Source organism: Anguilla anguilla, chromosome 4 (assembly GCF_013347855.1).
Source record: "Anguilla anguilla isolate fAngAng1 chromosome 4, fAngAng1.pri, whole genome shotgun sequence".
In the NCBI taxonomy this organism is placed as follows: domain Eukaryota; kingdom Metazoa; phylum Chordata; class Actinopteri; order Anguilliformes; family Anguillidae; genus Anguilla; species Anguilla anguilla.
The window spans coordinates 5,359,297-5,380,521 of NC_049204.1; the positions used below are offsets into that span (position 1 = coordinate 5,359,297).

The 21,225-nt window shown below is 50.7% G+C and overlaps 1 protein-coding gene across 5 annotated transcripts in view; it reads right to left on the reverse strand.

Moving 5' to 3' along the window:
* The window catches only part of opa1 (OPA1 mitochondrial dynamin like GTPase), a 47,171-nt gene that overhangs the window by 14,856 nt on the left and 11,090 nt on the right, over positions 1–21,225 (reverse strand). For 4 of the 5 annotated variants that reach the window (XM_035416223.1, XM_035416227.1, XM_035416225.1 and 1 more), the window contains 22 exons: positions 19,608–19,661; positions 18,568–18,672; positions 18,132–18,218; positions 17,624–17,737; positions 17,018–17,098; positions 15,658–15,732; positions 15,497–15,568; positions 14,980–15,079; positions 13,522–13,652; positions 13,217–13,289; positions 12,851–12,923; positions 12,606–12,721; positions 11,567–11,631; positions 11,123–11,199; positions 9,669–9,834; positions 8,110–8,262; positions 6,917–7,025; positions 6,506–6,585; positions 6,041–6,181; positions 5,654–5,770; positions 4,996–5,089; positions 3,508–3,618 (listed from right to left, as the gene is read on the reverse strand). In XM_035416223.1, coding sequence (XP_035272114.1) covers positions 3,508–3,618; positions 4,996–5,089; positions 5,654–5,770; positions 6,041–6,181; positions 6,506–6,585; positions 6,917–7,025; positions 8,110–8,262; positions 9,669–9,834; positions 11,123–11,199; positions 11,567–11,631; positions 12,606–12,721; positions 12,851–12,923; positions 13,217–13,289; positions 13,522–13,652; positions 14,980–15,079; positions 15,497–15,568; positions 15,658–15,732; positions 17,018–17,098; positions 17,624–17,737; positions 18,132–18,218; positions 18,568–18,672; positions 19,608–19,661 — 2,194 coding nt within the window. The remainder of the gene's footprint in view (positions 1–3,507; positions 3,619–4,995; positions 5,090–5,653; positions 5,771–6,040; positions 6,182–6,505; positions 6,586–6,916; positions 7,026–8,109; positions 8,263–9,668; positions 9,835–11,122; positions 11,200–11,566; positions 11,632–12,605; positions 12,722–12,850; positions 12,924–13,216; positions 13,290–13,521; positions 13,653–14,979; positions 15,080–15,496; positions 15,569–15,657; positions 15,733–17,017; positions 17,099–17,623; positions 17,738–18,131; positions 18,219–18,567; positions 18,673–19,607; positions 19,662–21,225) is intronic. The other variant, XM_035416224.1, reaches the window with a different exon arrangement.

Genomic DNA, 21,225 nt, shown 5'->3' on the forward strand with positions numbered 1-21,225 from the left:
CCACCCCCACCCCAACACCACCCCCCCCCGTCCCCCACCCAGTCAAAGAAGCGGCTAAAAAGGAGCTTTGACTGCAAACGCACCTCCATTCAGCCGAGCGAAGGAGGAACTGTCAAACAACTGTCAAAGAGAAAAGGGCCGTCCAAATAAAAACATCCAGACCGCAGGCAGATTAGCCGCTTAACGCTCAGCCCGAAATTCAGCCTGCCGCGTGAATCAGAATCGAGGGATACTGCATTACCTCACATTCACATCTACATTACAGGCATTTAGCAGACGCTCTTATCCAGAGCGACTTTCACTTCAACTTTTTACACAGCATTTACATCCATTTATACAGCCGGATATATACTGAAGCGATGCAGGTTAAGCACCTTTTCTCAAGGGTACAAAGGCAGTTGTCCCCACCCGGGGATCGAACCACTGAGCTTGATATTACAAGACCAGCTCCTTACCCGCTACGCTACGCATCCGCCCCAGCGGAGATATCGATCATTCCAGACAGGAGTGGCGCACAAAACCTCCGCAGCACGTGCTCAGCAGTTCATAAACGTCTGTTAAACTGACAGTTATTTTAAAAGATGAAGCGAGATATCTGGTCTAATTAACAGGTGTGTGTGCGTGGGCGTATGCGTGGGTGCATGTGTGTGTGTGCGTGTGTGAGCGTCTGTGTAAGAGAGTGTGTGTGTGTGTGTGTGTCAGAGTAACAGACAGTTTCCAAAGGGTGGGAAAGGGGAACTCGTGGCGCTCCAAGGATGCTTCCCCTCCCAAACGGCAACAGGTTGAGCAGCACACAGACAGTAAAATTGGGGTTAAAATGGCTGTGATGTCATATGACCACGCAGGGGTCTTGGAAGTGAAGTGTCCACCAATCGACTATTTCTTGTTACCAATCTTTTCAGAGCTCACCGGTTCTCACTGTCATCAATATCAATACATGGCCGTACGTGATAATGCAAAGGCCTGTCTGGACGATCGACAGCCAGCCAAGCCGGTACGAGTCATGTAAGTGATCAGTTACTGAGTATGGAAGGAGGGTTACATAAACATCAGTCCCCTGGACAATGAGGCAACACATGGAGCTCCGAATCACAGAATGTCCACGGAAATTTCTTCCCTGTCCATCATGAACACCACATTCCCCTTGATCAAATCTTCAGCTGGGGCAGGAGCAGGATTTTCAAACTTCGTGGCTACATTCACAAGAAAGGTGTCCCCCAATCACAAACGGCCATTGTTCTATTTGTTGCTACAAATGTACTCTGCGATCGGTGGAGAACTTTTTCTCAGGCTCCGTGATTGGTGGAGAGCTTGTCGCTGGTTTCTGTGCAAAAAAAGTGATGCCACTTCTTTCCTACCCCAATAGCCCTTCTCTATGGCAGCGTATGTCTACACCTTATCCATTTACATGACTGGTTATTTACTGTATTGTCTTTCCCCACTGGTTTTCGAACCTGCAACATCAGTCCCTTACACCCCTTACACGCACCAGTCAACCGACTCCTCCAGCAAACCTATTTGACCTACAGTGAAGAGGAAACGCGACTTCAAACATGAGGAGCCATGAGGAGTCACAAGGAGTCATGAGGAGTCATGAGAAATCATCAGGAGTCATGAGGAGTCAAAATGAGTCATGACGAGCTATGAGGAGTCATGAGGAGTCATAAGGCATCATGAGGATTCATGAGACATCATCAGGAGTCATGAGGAGTCATGAGAAGTCAAAAGGGGTCATGACGAGCCATGAGGAGTCATGAGGAGTCATGAGGAATCATAAGGCATCCTGAGGAGTCATGAGGAGTCAGAAGGAGTCAGAAGGAGTCATGAGGAGTCGGCTCCTGCGTTTCCCAGGGGTCTGTCGCAACTTGGCTTCAGGCTAAGTGTTGATCGCTAAAAACAGCACAGTTTGAAAAAATCAGCATTTTACAGACTGCATGCAAATGTCGGATTTGAATAATCCGTCTCTGAGCCACAACAGCGACAGTTACACCCCCATATAGTTTACCTGCGCAAGGGGAAAAAAGGAACCGTTGAGATTTCGCGATAACGTCCGCACCCCCCGACCCGATGCAGGGGCTGGACAAATGAATTTAAATTCTTGGAACACAGAGCGAGAGAGAGAGAGAGAGAGAGAGACGGAGAGAGGGAGAGAGAGAGAGAGAGACGGGGAGAGAGAGAGAGAGAGACGGGGAGAGAGAGAGAGAGAGACGGGGGGAGAGAGAGAGAGAGAGAGAGAGAGAGAGGACGGAATTTTCATGCAGAATCCGGAACGCTGCACCAGACACAGAGAAAGAGCCATTAAAGGGATATTAATTAAAGGGATGTTTCTAGAATTCACGCTACGCAAAATACAATGGCGTTAAGCTCCACAAAACTACTTCAGTTACGCCAAAAAGTGAAATATCCCTTTAAGGATGGCTCCGTGCCATCACCCAACAACACACCGTCCAATTTAGGCAGGGAGCCCGCCGCGGCTAACCGCCGCTATCAGCTGCAGCGGGTTTAATGGAGGGTCACGGTGACAGCGAGCGGGCAGGTCCGGGCTCGTCCGGGGCAGCCAATAAAAACGCGCGCCGCTTTGAACGCTCGGCCGCGGTTACGCGGTAACCAGGGAAGGCGAGCGACCGAACCGAAGCGCTCGCACGAGGATGGCGACGGTCGCTAGGGAACAGCAAACCCAGGGGACGCCGGCGAGGGCGAGGGAGTTTCCGTTGACCCCTGGGGCGGGGGGGGAGGGGGGCGGGGGGGGGGCGCTCTGGCCAGCCCCACAGAATCACGCCTGACCGTACCTGCCGCATGCAGAACACCTGGAGAAGAACCTCATTAGCATGAGTTGCCTGCGCCTGCAGAACACGCTGTGATCGGACTAGAATGCACAGTCCCAGCGAAGTCTTCTAAAACCAGAGGAGGGCTACGGGCTGGCAGACTTTAAAACGGCTCAAAAACCCAAAAAAACCTTTCGCTCAAAAACCAAAAAAAAAAAACCAGATACAACATGTAACTTTCAATCCAGGTAACGGCACTGACTGAGCAAGAGACGAGGCACAATTACAGCAGCAGACCTTGTAAGGTTTGAGGAGCAGATTTGCAGAACTGTGTCCAACACCATTAGCGTTTGCTGGCAGACACTGCCCCCTACTGGTCTCCCGCAGTGGTCTTTTTCGAAAATGTTCTTGGAGGAGTCAAAGTGCTCTTAAAATTTAGATTTTCATCATTTTCTAGCCAGATCCACAAATGGCAGCGATGCCGGCAGATATTCCATAAAACATAAAATAGCTTTTATAGATACTAAATAATACAATAAACCTCAATAATACAGAACCTCCAAGTTCAACACCTCCAAACACCTGTTAAAGGCAATGTTCAACGTGTTCATACCACCAACACTCCGTCCTGTAGATGATAAACCCTTTAAATGAAACGGTGTCGGTCTCTGAGCCAATCAGAAGAAGCGTGTGAGCAGAGCCGAGTGTGATAGGGTGATGAGGGTTGGGGGGAGGAGCTTACTGAGGTCTTCGGCGAGCTGTACCCGTCGGCCCGTGATCAGGTGGACCTTCTTCTCCGTGTCCTCCCCGAAATCTTCCAGAACCTCCTTCACGTTTTTCTCCAAACGCCGCACTGGGGGACAGATGCAGCATCAGACACAACACACACAGCGTCAGACAGAACACACAGCATCAGACACAACACACAGCATCAGACACAACACACACAGCGTCAGACACAACACACACAGCATCAGACACAGCACACACAGCATCAGACACAACACACACAGCGTCAGACACAACACACACAGCGTCAGACACAACACACAGCATCAGACACAACACACACAGCATCAGACACAACACACACAGCGTCAGACAACACACACAGCATCAGACAACACACAGCATCAGACACAACACACACAGCATCAGACACAACACACACAGCGTCAGACACAACACACGCAGCGTCAGACACAACACACACAGCGTCAGACACAAACACACACAGCATCAGACACAACACACACAGCATCAGACACAACACACACAGCGTCAGACACAACACACACAGCGTCAGACACAATACACACAGCGTCAGACACAACACACACAGCGTCAGACACAACACACACAGCATCAGACAAAACACACACAGCATCAGACACAACAAACACAGCGTCAGACACAACACACAGCGTCAGACAAAACACACACAGCGTCAGACACAACACACACAGGGTCAGACACAACACACAGCATCAGACACAACACACACAGCGTCAGACACAACACACACAGCGTCAGACACAACACACACAGGGTCAGACACAACACACAGCATCAGACTCAACACACACAGCGTCAGACACAACACACACAGCGTCAGACACAACACACAGCGTCAGACACAACACACACAGCATCAGACACATCATACACAACAGACACAGTGTCAGACATCATATACAACACTGACAGCATCAGACACAACACACACAGTGTCAGACACAAGACACACAGCATCAGACACAACACACAGCGTCAGACTCAACACACACAGCGTCAGACACAACACACAGCGTCAGACAAAACACACACAGCGTCAGACACAAACACACAGCGTCAGACACAACACACAGCGTCAGACAAAACACACACAGCGTCAGGCACAAACACACAGCGTCAGACACAACACACACAGCATGAGACACAACATACATGCCAGCAGACACAAATCACACACAACTTGCACATCTGACACAACACACACAGCAGTTACCCTAAAAGCAAAACCTTGATCACAAAGCACCAGTTTGGTTTCGATTCCTTTCTCAGCCTGGTTAATTCAGGAAACTAAGTGAAATCATTTATTTTTTAAAGATCCTCACAGAACATTCTGGGCATTTAATCATGAATTCAGGGATGAAAACTTTAGAGCGAAACACGTGGCGTGACAGTGGGCGCGTGGGCGGGCCTGTCGCCGGGGGCAACCCCCGCCTACCTTCGGTGTTGGTGAGCTGCTGTCTTAGCGTGTTGGCGGTAATTCCCAGCATCCTCTGGATCCGCCAGAACAGGACCACATCATTACACTCCAGCTGCAAGGCAGAGCAGAAACTCAGCACCTGGAGCTGATCTCGGGCATAACCCAACACCGCCATTTCACTTCAAACAAACCCACCGCTGTCCTCCTTACAGACCGCCAAGCCTGGTCTCGCCCACAACACACTGGTGCCTTTCTGAACTCACACACACGTACACACACGTACACCAGCGCGCGCACTAACACACACACAGAAACTCACACACAGCTTTCAAACTGTGATTTGAGAAAGCGTTTCCAAACAAAGGGTGAAAATTGCTGAGTAGCACTGTGGTTTCCTAGTTCAGCAGTCATTATCTCCACAAAGCTGCAGAGCCTGTGTGCCTTTGAGTCTATCTGCAGATACATATACAGACAGACAGATAGATAGACAGATAGATAGATAGAGACAGATAGGCAGGCAGATATGCAGATAGATGGATAAACACAGACAGACAGAGACAGACAGACAGACAGACAGATAAATAGATAGACAAATAAAGGAGTTGATAAATAGATGGATAGACAGATAGACAGATTAAGAGGTTGATAGATGGATAGATAGACAGGTTTCTCTCACCTCTGAGTCTACAAAGTGTCTCTGGTAGTAGTAGAAGCCTCTCCTGCACAAGTTGCAGTGGAACAGGGCCTTCTGCAGGAAGTGCCTCCGGTACAGCTGGTGCCAGGTGTCCTTAATCTGAGAGCCATGACACTCACATCAGCACTACGCTTTAAAACTACAATACCAACACTGCACTGCAGGTAAGCAGTAATGCATTCCTTCCTATCCAAAGGTGCTAAAAACCCTGGAGCCTGAAACGGCCACTCTGTTTTAAAAACATTCATTCACACCTGAGCTGGGGTGCACATCCACTTTTGTAATACCCAAAAAAATCCAATTAATTCATGCAGCAAAACCAAAAATCCAGAGAAACACTCTGCGAGCGAGCGGCGGTGGCGGCCTCACCAGCACCGGGTCCACCTCCACGCCCCGCGCCTCCAGGTTCTTGCGCACGGTGGTGACCTCGTCGTTGGCCAGGTACGCCGTGTGGTCCTCGTGGAGCTTCAGGAGACGCTCCAGCTCGTTTTTGGTTTCGTTGCGGACGTGCTGCGGGGGGAGGGGAGGGGAGGGGGCGAGGGAACGGAGATGGTCACTCTCAAAGCGCACGGCGTTCCCGTTGCTACGGCGCCTGCGATGGACACACGCTCCAAGCAGAACCGCAAGGCTGTAACCGAACGGTCTAATGGAGAACGCACGCCTGCGCAGCACCAAATCTACCAGCCAAGATCCAGAGTGTTACACATTGCTGGGGGTTGAGATTAGTTTCCCCCACATGATTTCAAAGCATTCTGACATCATGAAAGATGCTAAACAATGCAATTCCTCATCATCATCTTCATCGTTGTCGTGGTTACCCCCAGGCCCCCTCACCTGCTCTGGCGTGCGGTTGGTCCAGTTCATCCACCTCTGCCTCCAGTCGGGGCCCACCATGTCCCCAATCACCGAGTCCGCTGGAGAGGGGCAGGAGAGGGGGGCGGGGGGGTCAGCTCCGTGTGGAGAGGCCCGGGACACGTGTCACAGGCGTGTGAGGCGTGTGCGACGCGTGTTACAGGCGTGTGCGAGAGACGTGTGTGTGAAGTGTGGGAAAGGTCGCATGTCTAATGTGTGTGAGAAGCGTGTGGTAGACGTGTGTTAGATGTGTGGCACATGAGAGGCGTGTCAGACAGGCGTAGACAGGCCTGTGAGGTCTATGTGAGAGGCGTGTTAGAAGCGTGTAATAGGCGTGTGAGGGGGTGAGGGGGTGAGGGGGGGCACAGGGGGGATGGCGGGGGGGCGGCGTACTGTCTTTTAGCCGTGTCTGCAGCGTCTCCTCCATGAACTGGATGGCGGCGTCCCACTGTGGCTTATCCGTGATGCTGCGGTCCTCCAGGGCGTTGTGCTGGATCACCCTCTGAGACACACACACCAAGCACACACGCACACACAGTTAATAACCAGTTTGCCACTCAGTCACTGCAGTGCTCTGATGCTTTGAGTGTCATAGCAACCAGCCTTTGGGTGAGAGATGGTGCTGGGGTGTTGAGGTGTGAGAGTCACAGTGTGGGAGTCTCAGTGTGTGGGAGTCAAAGTGTGTGAGAGTCTCAGTGTGTGGGAGTCTCAGTGTGTGGGAGTCAAAGTGTGTGAGAGCTTCAGTGAGTGAGAGTCTCAGTGTGTGGGAGTCAAAGTGTGTGAGAGTCTCAGTGTGTGGGAGTCTCAGTGGGCGAGCGTCTCAGTGTGTGGGAGTCAAAGTATGTGAGAGCTTCAGTGAGTGAGAGTCTCAGTGTGTGGGAGTAAAAGTGTGTGAGAGTCTCAGTGTGTGGGAGTCAAAGTGTGTGAGAGCTTCAGTGTGTGGGAGTCTCAGTGTGTGGGAGTCAAAGTGTGTGAGAGTCACAGTGTGGGAGTCTCAGTGTGTGAGAGTCAAAGTGTGTGAGAGTCTCAGTGTGTGGGAGTCAAAGTGTGTGAGAGTCTCAGTGTGTGAGAGTCAAAGTGTGTGAGAGTCTCAGTGTGTGGGAGTCAAAGTGTGTGAGAGTCTCAGTGTGTCAGTCTCAGTGTGTTTGAGTCTCAGTGTGGGGGTCTCAGTGTGTGTGAGTCTCAGTGTGTGAGTCTCAGTGTGAGAGTCACAGTGTGTGTAAGTCTCAGTGTGTGTGAGTCTCAGTGTGTAAGAGTCTCAGTTTGGGAGTCTCAGTGTGGGAGTCACAGTGTGAGAGTCTCAGTGTGTGAGTCTCAGAGTGGGAGTCACAGTGTTTTTGAATCTCAGTGTGGGAGTCTCAGTGTGTGTGAGTCTCAGTGTGTGAGAGTCTCAGTGAGTGAGAGTCTCAGTGTGAGGGAGTCTCAGTGTGTGAGAGTCACAGTGTGAGAGTCTCAGTGTGTGGGAGTCAAAGTGTGTGGGAGTCTCAGTGTGTGAGAGTCAAAGTGTGTGGGAGTCTCAGTGTGTGAGAGTCTCAGTGTGTGCGAGTCTCAGTGAGTGAGAGTCTCAGTGGGAGTCACAGCAGTACCAGGCTGTCCATCGCTCGCTCATTCCACTTGTGCCTCTTGATGCTCTCGTCTTTCACCGCCTCCTTCAGCTTGTCAAAGATGTCGTCCTGGTCCTTGCCCTTGTACTCGGCCATGAAGCGAGCAAACTCCTCCTGCAGCGTCTCCCAGGCAACCTGCGCAGAACAGGGTCTGATAAGCGCAGCACTGCGCAGAACAGGGTCTGATAAGCGCAGCACTGCGCAGAACAGGGTCTAATCAGCGCAGCACTGCGCATAACAGGGTCTAATCAGCGCAGCACTGCGCAGAACAGGATCTAATCAGCGCAGCACTGCGCAGAACAGGGTCTAATCAGCGCAGCACTGTGCAGAACAGGGTCTAATCAGCCTAAAGCTGCGCAGAACAGGGTCTAATCAGCACAGCACTGTGCAGAACAGGGTCTGATAAGCGCAGCACTGCGCAGAACAGGGTCTAATCAGCGCAGCACTGTGCAGAACAGGGTCTAATCAGCCTAACACTGCGCAGAACAGGGTCTAATCAGCCTATCACTGTGCAGTACAGGGTGTAACCGTTTCTAGCCATCTTACCAAAGCCTTTTTGGCTTTCAACACTTAAAAACACAAAAATTGCTCCCTTCAAACTATGGGACTACCATAAAGCTTTTTCCCCTGTTTTAAAATGGCTGTGATCACTGCAGTGTCCCTAACAGGAATGCAGCCGAGGCGACCAGGGAGCCCTTATAAAGAACAGCAGTTGCACCAAACATGTACTTTAAAACTGGCTTTCTTATAACGAGCTCTTTTCACCAAACCGCGTATTTAAACTGGCCCTCTTTCCCCCCGGGGAGTCATTTCTGTACCAGAGGGGTATTACTCTGAGGTCTCACTCCGTAATTAACCTCACATGACCCAACGCCCCCCCACCCCAAACCCAACCCGCTCACGTGGACTCGTGTCCCAGCCAATCAGGCTGCACAGGATGTGACAGCCAGGGTTAGCAATCGGTCAAACGGGGTTAAACACAGTTGAGCGCAGGGCTCAGTGTCCCTGTGCCTGGAGAGCCACAGGCTCCCTGCTGGGCACTGCTGCTGCTTATCACCTGACTGATCAAATCAAGCAGAGACTCAGTAACCGATTCAGACCCAACGGAAGGGTCATGAGTTCGAGTCACTGTGTTCCCTCCATGGACAGATACACAGAGTCAGCTGGCCTGCAGGGCGGAAGGGGTGGAAACAGGGCAGAGAGGAGGTTCACTGAGGAGATGTAGCGAGCAAGGCAAAGAGTGGTGGTGAACCAAGGAGGTGCAGTGAGGAGATGAAACGTAAAGGGTGGTGAGGAGGCGCAGTGAGGAGGTGCAGTGTGAAGGTCTATTGAGGTGAAGCAGTGAGGAAGTGTGTTGAGGAGAAGCAGTGAGGAGGTGCAGGGTGGAGGTGTATTGAGGAGGAGCAGTGAGGAGGTGCCGTGTGGAGGTGTATTGAGGAGGAGCAGTGAGGGGGTGTATTAAGGAGTAGCAGTGAGGAGGCCCAGTGAGGAGGTGCAGTGGGTAGGCCCAGTGAGGAGAAGCAGTGCAGTCAGTACAGTACCTCCAGGGCCTTGTGGGGCAGCTGCTTGTCGGTCCACTGTTTGAGCTTGATGTCCACGGTGGTGTTGAAGGTTCCGGAGTTCATGGTCTGGGCGGCGGGCAGGTAGATGTTCTCGATGACGTGCGTGGAGACCCGCTCCCAGAGCTTCTTCTGCAGGATGGCCTCCCTGTGCGGGACGGGGCGAGGGGCGAGGGGGGAGGGGGGGCATAGTCAGCATCTTCACACACTCAAACTGTTTCAAACGGGACAGACCTGTTCATTAATTAAACTTCTATCTAAGCAGGAGGGCTCTAATCCCCACGGAAGCAGCAGCACTGAAACTGCAGGACGTCCCGCCCCGCCCGACCCAACCCCCCCCATTAACAGGGCGCTCATTTATCACGGGACAGCGCTCATATTTCACTGTTTCCCCCGCACCTCGTTCCGCGCCCCTCATATCAATACACACGTCCCCGAAACGGCCAACTAGCAGAGGAGCTCCCCTGCAGCCCCCAAACCCATTCATCATCCCCATCGATCCCGCTGCTCCCCAAAGCCACCAATCAGGACCCCGCTCCCCTTAACCCCTTAGATACAGCTCTCAATCAGCACCTCCCATCATCCTCTGCTCCTCTTAACCCTTTAGATACAGCTCAATCAGCACCTCCCATCATCCTCTGCTCCCGTTAACCCTTTAGATACAGCTCAATCAGCACCTCCCATCATCCTCTGCTCCCGTTAACCCTTTAGATACAGCTCAATCAGCACCTCCCATCATCCTCTGCTCCCGTTAACCCTTTAGATACAGCTCTCAATCAGCACCTCCCATCATCCTCTGCTCCCGTTAACCCTTTAGATACAGCTCTCAATCAGCACCTCCCATCATCCTCTGCTCCTCTTAACCCTTTACATACAGCTCAATCAGCACCTCCCATCATCCTCTGCTCCTCTTAACCCTTTAGATACAACTCTCAATCAGCACCTCCCATCATCCTCTGCTCCTCTTAACCCCTTAGATACAGCTCTCAATCAGCACCTCCCATCATCCTCTGCTCCTCTTAACCCTTTAGATACAGCTCAATCAGCACCTCCCATCATCCTCTGCTCCTCTTAACCCTTTAGATACAGCTCTCAATCAGCACCTCCCATCATCCTCTGCTCCCGTTAACCCTTTAGATACAGCTCAATCAGCACCTCCCATCATCCTCTGCTCCTCTTAACCCTTTAGATACAGCTCTCAATCAGCACCTCCCATCATCCTCTGCTCCCGTTAACCCTTTAGATACAGCTCAATCAGCACCTCCCATCATCCTCTGCTCCTCTTAACCCCTTAGATACAGCTCAATCAGCACCTCCCATCATCCTCTGCTTCTCTTAACCCTTTAGATACAGCTCAACCAGCACCTGGTTGAAATTTTCCGATCCTTTGCACCCTGACTCATGTGATCCAGAGAGCGGGATGTGCGGATACTTGCCAGTGTTTTGGGGTGACCTGACTCAAGCTGATCACTTCGTCCAGGATCTCGTTCTTGGCCTTCTCAAACAGCTCATTCTAGCAGGGAATAAAAAAACATAAACAAACATGAGTCACAGCTGGCCTCCTTCCAGTCCAGTTTTAGAGGGTCTCAGGCAAACCCAGTGCATCATGGGACAGTCATGCTCAAGGTCAGGAGTTGCCAGAGAGAGCCGTTGCCATCGCCATTACTGACTCCCCCGCCCATCCAACCCATCCACTGTTCTATCCATGCCCAACCCCATTCTATTTACCCCCAGTCCCACTTTCACCTACCCCAGGCCCAACCCTATCTACCCCCCAGCATCAGGGTTACTGCATCAGGGCCTCATTTACCACCTTGGATACCAGCTCAGGGCCCCAGTTACTGCCTCAGTTCCCCGGGTAACCGCCTCCCGGTACTCACCCTGTCCAGCTCGCGCAGGCGAGGGTAGTTGTTCTTCCATTCCGTCTCCAGGTTGAATCGAGAGGCTGAGCATCACACAGGGAAAGAGACAGACAGACAGACAGACAGACAGACAGACAGACAGAAGTGAGCTGTTAATATGGTAATGCTGATTGCAGTGACTATACGACTACTTGCAGATAGAACAGTGAAAACTGTAAGCCCTCCAGTAGTCATCAAACCACAAATTTCAAAACAGATCTCAGAATCAGCCATTATGAAAGTAACAGTAACAGTAACAGCCATCGTGATTTCAGAACAGAAGTGAGGCCCACTCTATCTTGTGACCCCCCTCCCCCTGATCTCCGGGCCGAGCGCGTGGATTGACGTGGGCGGGGTTTACGGCGGACGCGCGGCGGGAGGGGGGGCGGGGTCTCGATCGATGGCGCTCCAGCGCGCGTCTCCAGTCAGGGGGCCCCTCCCCACGGTCCCGGCACACACGGCGGAGATTACGGTAATTGCCCGGTTATCCGTCTCCGTGGCCGCGGCTGCGGCCGCCCCCCCCCCACCCCCCCACCCCCCCCACACGCCGGAAATCGATGAGGAACACAAAGGGGTGCGGAGGAGGCTCGGCGGCACAGCCATTAATCTGCCGCCGGGGCCGGAGGCACGCCGCTGAGTTTAGCCGCTCGCTAATTGCACAGTCGAACTCAGGAGACAGTTCAGCAGAGCGCAGGCCAAGAGGACCAGAATTAGGCGAGAGATTAGCTAAAATCAGGTGAGATAGATGAGAGAAAATCTGAACTGACAGCTCTGACAGCTGCTGCAGTCAGTCAGAGCTGTAACATCCAAAATCTCGAGGCCAGAGTTAATGACAAGCTAATCACCCGTTGTTATGGCAACAGGCAATTAATTTCTCAACTGTTGGCTTGCTGTAGGCTGCACAGAGCAGTTCCCACCTTAGGCTGCTGTCTTGTTGGTTTTGACCTGAAACTCAGGTTTACACAGCACGATGGGTTACGGATGTGAAACTTATATATCCCCCCCCACCCCCCCCCACCTTTAAAAGCGTCGGCCTGCTGCTCCACAGACTCCCGCACCATCTTCCAGAAGCAGTCGGACACCGCCAGGCTCAGGTTCTTCGTGGTCACCTGATGTGCCTTCAGCATGCCGTTCCTGTGGAGTGGGGGGGGTGGGGGGGTTGGGGGGGGGGGGCAAAGGGGGGGGGTCAGACGTTAGGGATCCGGCGACCAATCGGAGCGGCCGATGCAAACACAAAAGCCCGAGCGTCGCGCTAGGACGTACTTGAGGAGCTTGGAGTTCTGGAAGAAGTCCTCCTCGTAGTCTTTGATGGAGTCGATGCTCTCGTTGCTGCTGCCTGAATGTAGGGAGAGAGTTTGTAGTCTCAGGATCGGCTCAAAGACTGCACAGTACACTGTATGCTATAAACCCTCAGCTTTGTAAAAAAAAAAAAAGGCTATATTCTGTTAGAAAGCTTGCCTCGTGTACTGTCACTGTTTCATAGCTCTGTGGCTAATATAGCTCTCTGAACACTGTGTACATAAAGGGTCACACCAATAAACCTTCTCACTATTGTTATCATCAATATTCTTATTATTACCATTACATATAAATCTTAATAACAGTAATTATTATTATTACTACTGTTACCTTTTCCAGTCACCACAGCAAAGTATCCCAAAGCCTTCATGGGGAACAGCTTTCCTTCCACTATTTGTTGAATCTGTACATAATAAACACAGAATAAGAGAGTATAAACATCCCCACTGCATGTCCCTGCTTCTTTAGTAACAGGACCGTTAATAGGGTTCAATCGATAAACCCTGTTCGCAGCGCCTTCTCACTAGCAAACTTAACTGCGTTTCGCACAGACTGCATTTGGGAAAAGAGGGCTGTGACGTCACAGAAACGGTTAAAAGTGGTGAAAGTGCGCCCCCTGGTGGGGCAGGGCTCACCCTGCCGGGACTGGCCAGGTTCTTCTCCGCCAGGTCCACTTTGGTCAGGACGAAGATGGTCCTCTTGCCCTGGGGGTCCATCTGGCTCACCAGGTCTGTGACGATGCTGCGCTCTGCGTCTACTGAGCCGTCTGCAGGGGGGAGAGGGAGGCTGTGTCACACGCGCGCACTGCTACACACACATCTCACACACATGTATCATACACATCACTCACACGCACGCACTGCTTCACACACATCTCACACACATATATCATACACATCACTCACACGCACGCACTGCTACACACACATCTCACACACAGCACTCACACGTATCACACGTGCGCATTGCTACACACACCTCACACACATCACTCACACGTATCACACGCGCGCACTGCTACACACACATCTCACACACATATATCATACACATCACTCACACGTATCACACGCACGCACTGCTACACACATATCTCACACACATATCTCATACACATCACTCACACGTATCACACGCGCGCACTGCTACACACATACACACGTATCACAAGGAATATATCACATACACGCATTATTACACCCCGCCTTATATTATAACAAAATGCCTGTAAAATGCCTGTAAACATACACATCACTCACACAAAGCACACGCACGCACTGCTACACACACATCTCACACACATATATCATACACATCACTCACACGTATCACAGGCACGCACTGCTACACACGTGTCACACACACATATATCATACACATCACTCACACGTATCACAGGCACGCACTGCTACACACGTGTCACACACACATATATCATACACATCACTCACACGTATCACACACGCGCACTGCTACACACACATCTCACACACATATATCATACACATCACTCACACGTATCACACGCACGCACTGCTACACACATATCTCACACACATATATCATACACATCACTCACACGTATCACAGGAACGCACTGCTACACACACATATATCATACACATCACTCACACGTATCACACGCACACACTGCTACACAAATATCTCATACACATCACTCACACGTATCACACGCGCGCATTGCTACACACACATCTCACACACATACATCATACACATCACTCACACGTATCACAGGCACGCACTGCTACACACACATCTCACACACATACATCATACTCATCACTCACACGTATCACACGCACGCACTGCTACACACATACACACGTATCACAAGGAATATATCACATACACGTATTATTACACTCCACATTATATTATAACAAAATGCCTGTAAAATGCCTGTAAACATACACATCACTCACACGAATCACACGCACGCATTGCTACACACGTGTCACACGCATGTACCATACACACGTACACATCACACACACAAGTATCACACGCGCATATCACATACACGCATTATTACACCCCGCCCCCTTACCCTGAGAGCCCCGCCCCCTTACCCTGAATGCAGAGGATGATGGCGTTGGGGTTCTGCATGTAGGCCTTGCTCATGCTGAAGATCGCCTCCTTTGTGTCAGCCGCCATTCCAGTCGTCACAGTCTGCAAAACAAAGCCGCCGTGATTGGTTAAACCTGTATTCACACAGACGTGATTGGTTAAAGCAGTATTCACAGAGACGTGATTGGTTAAAGCAGTCTCACACCGACGCGTTATTGGTTACAGCTGTCTCACATTGACACGTGATTGGTTAAACCGGCATTCATCCTGACGTGATTGATTAAACCTGTAGTCATGCTGACGTGTGATTGGTTAAACCTGTATTCATGCTGACATGTGATTGGTTAAAGCGGTCTCACACCAACAAATTATTGGTTACAGCTGTCTCACATTGACATGTGATTGGTTAAACCGGCATTCACACAGACGTGATTGGTTAAACCTGTAGTCATGCAGACGTTTGATTGGCTAAACCTGTATTCGTGCTGACGTGTGATAGGTTAAAGCTGCTGTACTCACGCTGATGACTCCGGGCAGGTCCACCAGCACCATCCTCTGGATCCCTGGACCCTTCACGCTCAGGGAGATGGTCTTAAACGGGGACAGAGGCAGTCAGGAAGCAGTCAGGCTGCGGGGACCTCAACATCTGAAAACGGAAAGTTCCGGAAGCGGTTTCTCACCTCGGGGCTGACCGTCTTCCCCTCCTTCACGCTCTTGTGCATCCGCAGCTCGATCTCATGCCGCAGGGCCGCCAGCTGCGCCGGAGAGAGCACAAACTGAAGCTGCAGCCGCCGCGAGCGCTACAACAAACACAGCTCTGCAGCTTGCGTCGCTAACACTAATGCTAATGCAGTCCCAACTACAACAAACACAGCTCTGCAGCCTGCGCTGCTAACGCTAACGCTAATGCAGTCCCAACTACAACAAACACAGCTCTGCAGCCCGCACTGCTAACGCTAATGCAGTCCCAACTACAACAAACACAGCTCTGCAGCCTGCGCTGCTAATGCAGTCCCAAATACACTAGACACAGCAACGACAGGTCTGCTGACGCTGAAGCTAATGCAGTCCCAAATACATGACATACACAACATGAACGAGGCTGCTAATGCTACTGCAGCCCCAACTACACTAGACACAGTATGAACAGGTCTACTAACGCTAATGATACCACTAATGCTACTGCAGTCCCGCCTGAATTAGACACAGCATGCTGATGTCTGCTAATGCTAACGCTAATGCTACTGCAGTCCGGACTGCATTAGACACAGCATGATGAGGTCTGCTAATGCAGTCCAAACTAAATTAGACACAGCATGGAGAGGCCTCTTAATGCTAAAGATAATGTTACTGCTGTCCTGACTGCATTACAGACAGCACGGTCTGCTAAAGCTAACGCTAATGCTACTGCAGCCCTGACAGCATTACAGACAGCACGGTCTGCTAAAGCTAACGCTAATGCTACTGCAGCCCTGACTGCATTACAGACAGCACGGTCTGCTAAAGCTAACGCTAATGCTACTGCAGCCCTGACTGCATTACAGACAGCACGGTCTGCTAAAGCTAACGCTAATGCTACTGCAGCCCTGACTGCATTACAGACAGCACGGTCTGCTAAAGCTAACGCTAATGCTACTGCAGCCCTGACTGCATTACAGACAGCACGGTCTGCTAAAGCTAACGCTAATGCTACTGCAGCCCAGACTGCATTACAGACAGCACGGTCTGCTAAAGCTAACGCTAATGCTACTGCAGCCCTGACTGCATTACAGACAGCACGGTCTGCTAAAGCTAACGCTAATGCTACTGCAGCCCTGACTGCATTACAGACAGCACGGTCTGCTAAAGCTAACGCTAATGCTACTGCAGCCCTCACTGCATTACAGACAGCACGGTCTGCTAAAGCTAACGCTAATGCTACTGCAGCCCTGACTGCATTACAGACAGCACGGTCTGCTAAAGCTAACGCTAATACTACTGCAGCCCTGACTGCATTACAGACAGCACGGTCTGCTAAAGCTAGCGCGCAGCGTGACTCACGTCCTCCTCCTTGCTCAGGTCGAACTCGCGGCTGCTGTCCTTGAACATGGCGACGTGGTGAGGGCCTTCGCTCAGCGTCACCTGGCAGGACACACCCCACAGGTCAGCCACGCCCCCGATCCCAGCGGCTATCCACCACCCCACCCCCCACCTGGCAGGACACACCCCACAGGTCAGCCACGCCCCCGATCCCAGCGGCAATACGCCCGCCCCCTGCCCCCATCAGACAGGACACACCCCACAGGTCAGCCACGCCCCCGATCCCAGTGGCTATCCACCCCCCCACCCCCCACCAGACAGGACACACCCCACAGGTCAGGCACGCCCCAAATCCCAGCGGCGATACGCCGCCCCCCTGCCCCCCACCCCCCAACCGCCCACCTGACAGGACACAACCCACAGGTCAGGCACACCCCCGATCCCAGTGGCTATCCCCCCCCCCCCCCCCCCACCACCAGACAGGACACACCCCACAGGTCAGCCACACCCCCGATCCCAGTGGCTATCCCCCCCCCACCCCCCACCAGACAGGACACACCCCACAGGTCAGGCACGCCCCCAATCCCAGCAGCTAATAAAAAAGGGATGGGGGGGTTATTTTTTCACCTTGACAGGTGATCTGGTCATCATCTCTCCGGAGCCCCTGGGGAAGATCCTGGCTTGGGCGATCATCTCCAGCACGCTGGTCTTCCCTGAACTCTGATCCCCCACTACCACCACCTACAGGCATTACATTACATTACAGGCATTTAGCAGATGCTCTTATCCAGAGCGACTTACATTGTATCCAATTATACAGCAGGATATATACTGGAGCAATGCAGGTTAAGCACCTTTAGCTCACGGGTACAACGACAGTGTCCTACCGAGGAATCGAACCTGCAACCTTTAGGTTACAAGACAAACTCCTTGGCCATCATACTACACTGCCGCCCCACAGAGAGAACCCTCAAATCAGCACACTCCAACAGAGATAACCCTCCAATCAGCACACCACAACAGAAACAAGAGACACACCTCCAATCGTCACACACCTCAACAGGGGTAAACCTTCCAATCTGCACAAACACACTAGACAGCTGATCCTGGGTATTGTAGTTTGAGTGGTACTTGCCCTGGGCAGGTGATCCTGGGTATTGTAGTTTGAGTCATAGTCAGAGAGGATGTCCAGGACCTCGGAGTACATGTCAATGAGAGACTTCTGCAGAGAGGAAGAGACAGGCACATCTGACCGTTAAACTCTATAATGGGGTTCTAAGCTCTGGACGCGAGTTCATATCCCAGGTAAGGCTGTGTTCTTGTACCATCAAGAAATAATTTAAGCAAAGAGTGTTAATCATGAAATCCAAATGGATGAAAGGATAAAGAGCAAAAATTGCCAGTGTCAGGAGACTGCCACTACTGTATTTCAAAGTGTGTGTGTGTGTGGAGTGTGTATGCATGTGTGGAGGAGTGTGTATGCATGCGTGCAGGTGTGTGCAAGTCGTTTTTTCCCTGGCTAATAAAGTGGTATGCTTGGTGTGCAGTATTTTTCTGAGTGAGCCCCGCACCTTGACCTTTCTCTGGTGGATGCCTTTGTCGTCTTTCTGCAGGACCACCTTCCTCAGCTCCTTATTCTCCTTCTCCAGCCGCTCCAGCATCCGCTGGTACTTCATCTGAGGAGAGACCAGCGCACTTACACCCTGATACACTGCACAGAGAACAGCTTTCATTCTGATACACTGAACAGAGAACAGCCCCCAATTCTGATACACTGCACAGAGAACAGCCCCCAATTCTGATACACTGCACAGAGAACAGCTCCCATTCTGAAAACACTGCACAGAGAACAGCTTCCATTCTCATACACTGATCAGAGAACAGCTTCCATTCTGATACACTGAACAGAGAACAGCTCCAATTCTGATACACTGAACAAAGAACAGCTTCCATTCTGATACACTGAACAGAGAACAGCTTCCATTCTGATACACTGAACAAAGAACAGCTTCCATTCTGATACACTGAACAGAGAACAGCTTCCATTCTGATACACTGAACAAAGAACAGCTTCCATTCTGATACACTGAACAGAGAACAGCTCCCATTCCGATACACTGTACAGAGAACAGCCCCCATTCTGATACACTGAACAGAGAACAGCTTCCATTCTGATACACTGAACAGAGAACAGCTTCCATTCTGTTACACTGAACAGAGAACAGCTCCAATTCTGATACACTGCACAGAGAACAGCCCCCATTCTGATACACTGTACAGAGAACAGCCCCCATTCTGATACACTGAACAGAGAACAGCTTTCATTCTGATACACTGTACAGAGAACAGCCCCCATTCTGATACACTGAACAGAGAACAGCCCCCATTCTGATACACTGAACAGAGAACAGCCCCCATTCTGATACACTGAACAGAGAACAGCCCCCATTCTGATACACTGCACAGAGAACAGCCCCCATTCTGATACACTGAACAGAGAACAGCCCCCATTCTGATACACTGAACAGAGAACAGCTACAATTCTGATACACTGCACAGAGAAAAGTGTATCTGTATGACTGTTGGCATGACAAAGAAATGCTAAACTCACCTGAGTTCGGAGAAGTTCTTCTTGAAGCTGGTCCGCCTTCTCTTTATCTGTTGTCTAAGGAAGTCAGGCAGAGTGGTTAGCTGGAGTCTAAGGCAGGCAGTGAGAGTGGATGTCTGATGAATTAGAGTAACAGCGGTATAAACACTTGGCCTCAGGTGGCCCCACAGGAACACAGTGTCCTGGTTCACTGTGATAGGTCAGAGAGAGATGCAAACCATCCAATCAACATGCAGAGGAAGACACCAGTACACATTCCAGTGCAAGAAATACAAGTTAATGGAAGAGAAGAGTGAAAACTCACAGATCTCAGCAGAGAGAAATCAATCAAGGCATTCATTTTTAATCACAGTTTTACAAAGAGCCCCCCCCCCCTTCACCTTCCCCCCCTTCAAAAAAAGACAGATGGTGATTATCACATTCCAATCCAATGAGATGCCCACACCATAAGTAGGAACACAGACATTTCTCGAGGGACACAAAGACCACAGAGGACACAGGAATCACACACAGCTCTAGTGGGACACAGGGACACAGTCAGTGAGGTGGTGGTCTGAGAGGTACTTCCGTTCAAGACTCCCGAAAATCAGCGTCACCCAGCAGGAGCTCACAGAGCCCGACAGAGGCACCACAAACTGGCCTCTGAGCCTTTTAACACCGCACCTGATGAGACTATCCAGACTGATCTTACTTAGTCACCAGGGCTGAGACTTCAGCCAAAACCAAACCACTGATGTGTCGTCATCAGCCCAGATTATTCCGATTCGATGAATCCGAAACAAAAGCCAGACATCACATTTTACACCAAACCTACGCCATTTCCACCGTGGAACAGATACACAACAAAACAAATCGCCAACTTCACTTATTTTCCATTAATATGCAAAATTTTTAAAGAATGTTGTATTAATTGCTATTACCCATTTTAGATTAGTATATATCAACAAGACCCAAAAAAAATCTCTAATAAAAATTCAGTAACAGTGTAAATGGACTTTTAAAAAAAAAATACAGCCATAGAATTGTAAATTCCACAAAGCTAGCTAGCTAGCTAGATTTGCCAAAATAGCAACGTGTATCGTCTATTTCCAAGCCAACGTTTGGGCCTTAGTGGCTAAGCAGCTTAAGTACTGGTTCCCGGAATCAAACCCTGAATGCACCAGCGCAAACCACGGCTGTGAGCCCTGAGGGATGATGGGTAATAGCATCACCCAGGGTACTCCCAGCCATGACAGAAACTCCCATCGGCCAATCAGGTTACTAGGTTCTGACTGTGTCATACAGCACAGTGACTGCACAGATCAGCTGACTGAAAATCAACAGTTGACTTTTAATGAAGCCTGCAATAGTCGTCAAGACACTGAACATCAACGGATCAGTACACTTGTCCCAGCCCTTGTGTGAAATACAACAGGGACCAAAAGTCGGAGGACACTATCAAATCCTGGTTGTTTTCAATATTTATCAGGGAATAATTACGCAATTATGATACTCCAATCGCAGCACTTATTCAAAAATACATTACTGAGAACAAGGGGATCTTGTCAGGATGGAACTGATTCCCAACACAGACACCGGACCTGAACCCAGCCACACATCTGCGGGAGCAGCTGAGGAGGGA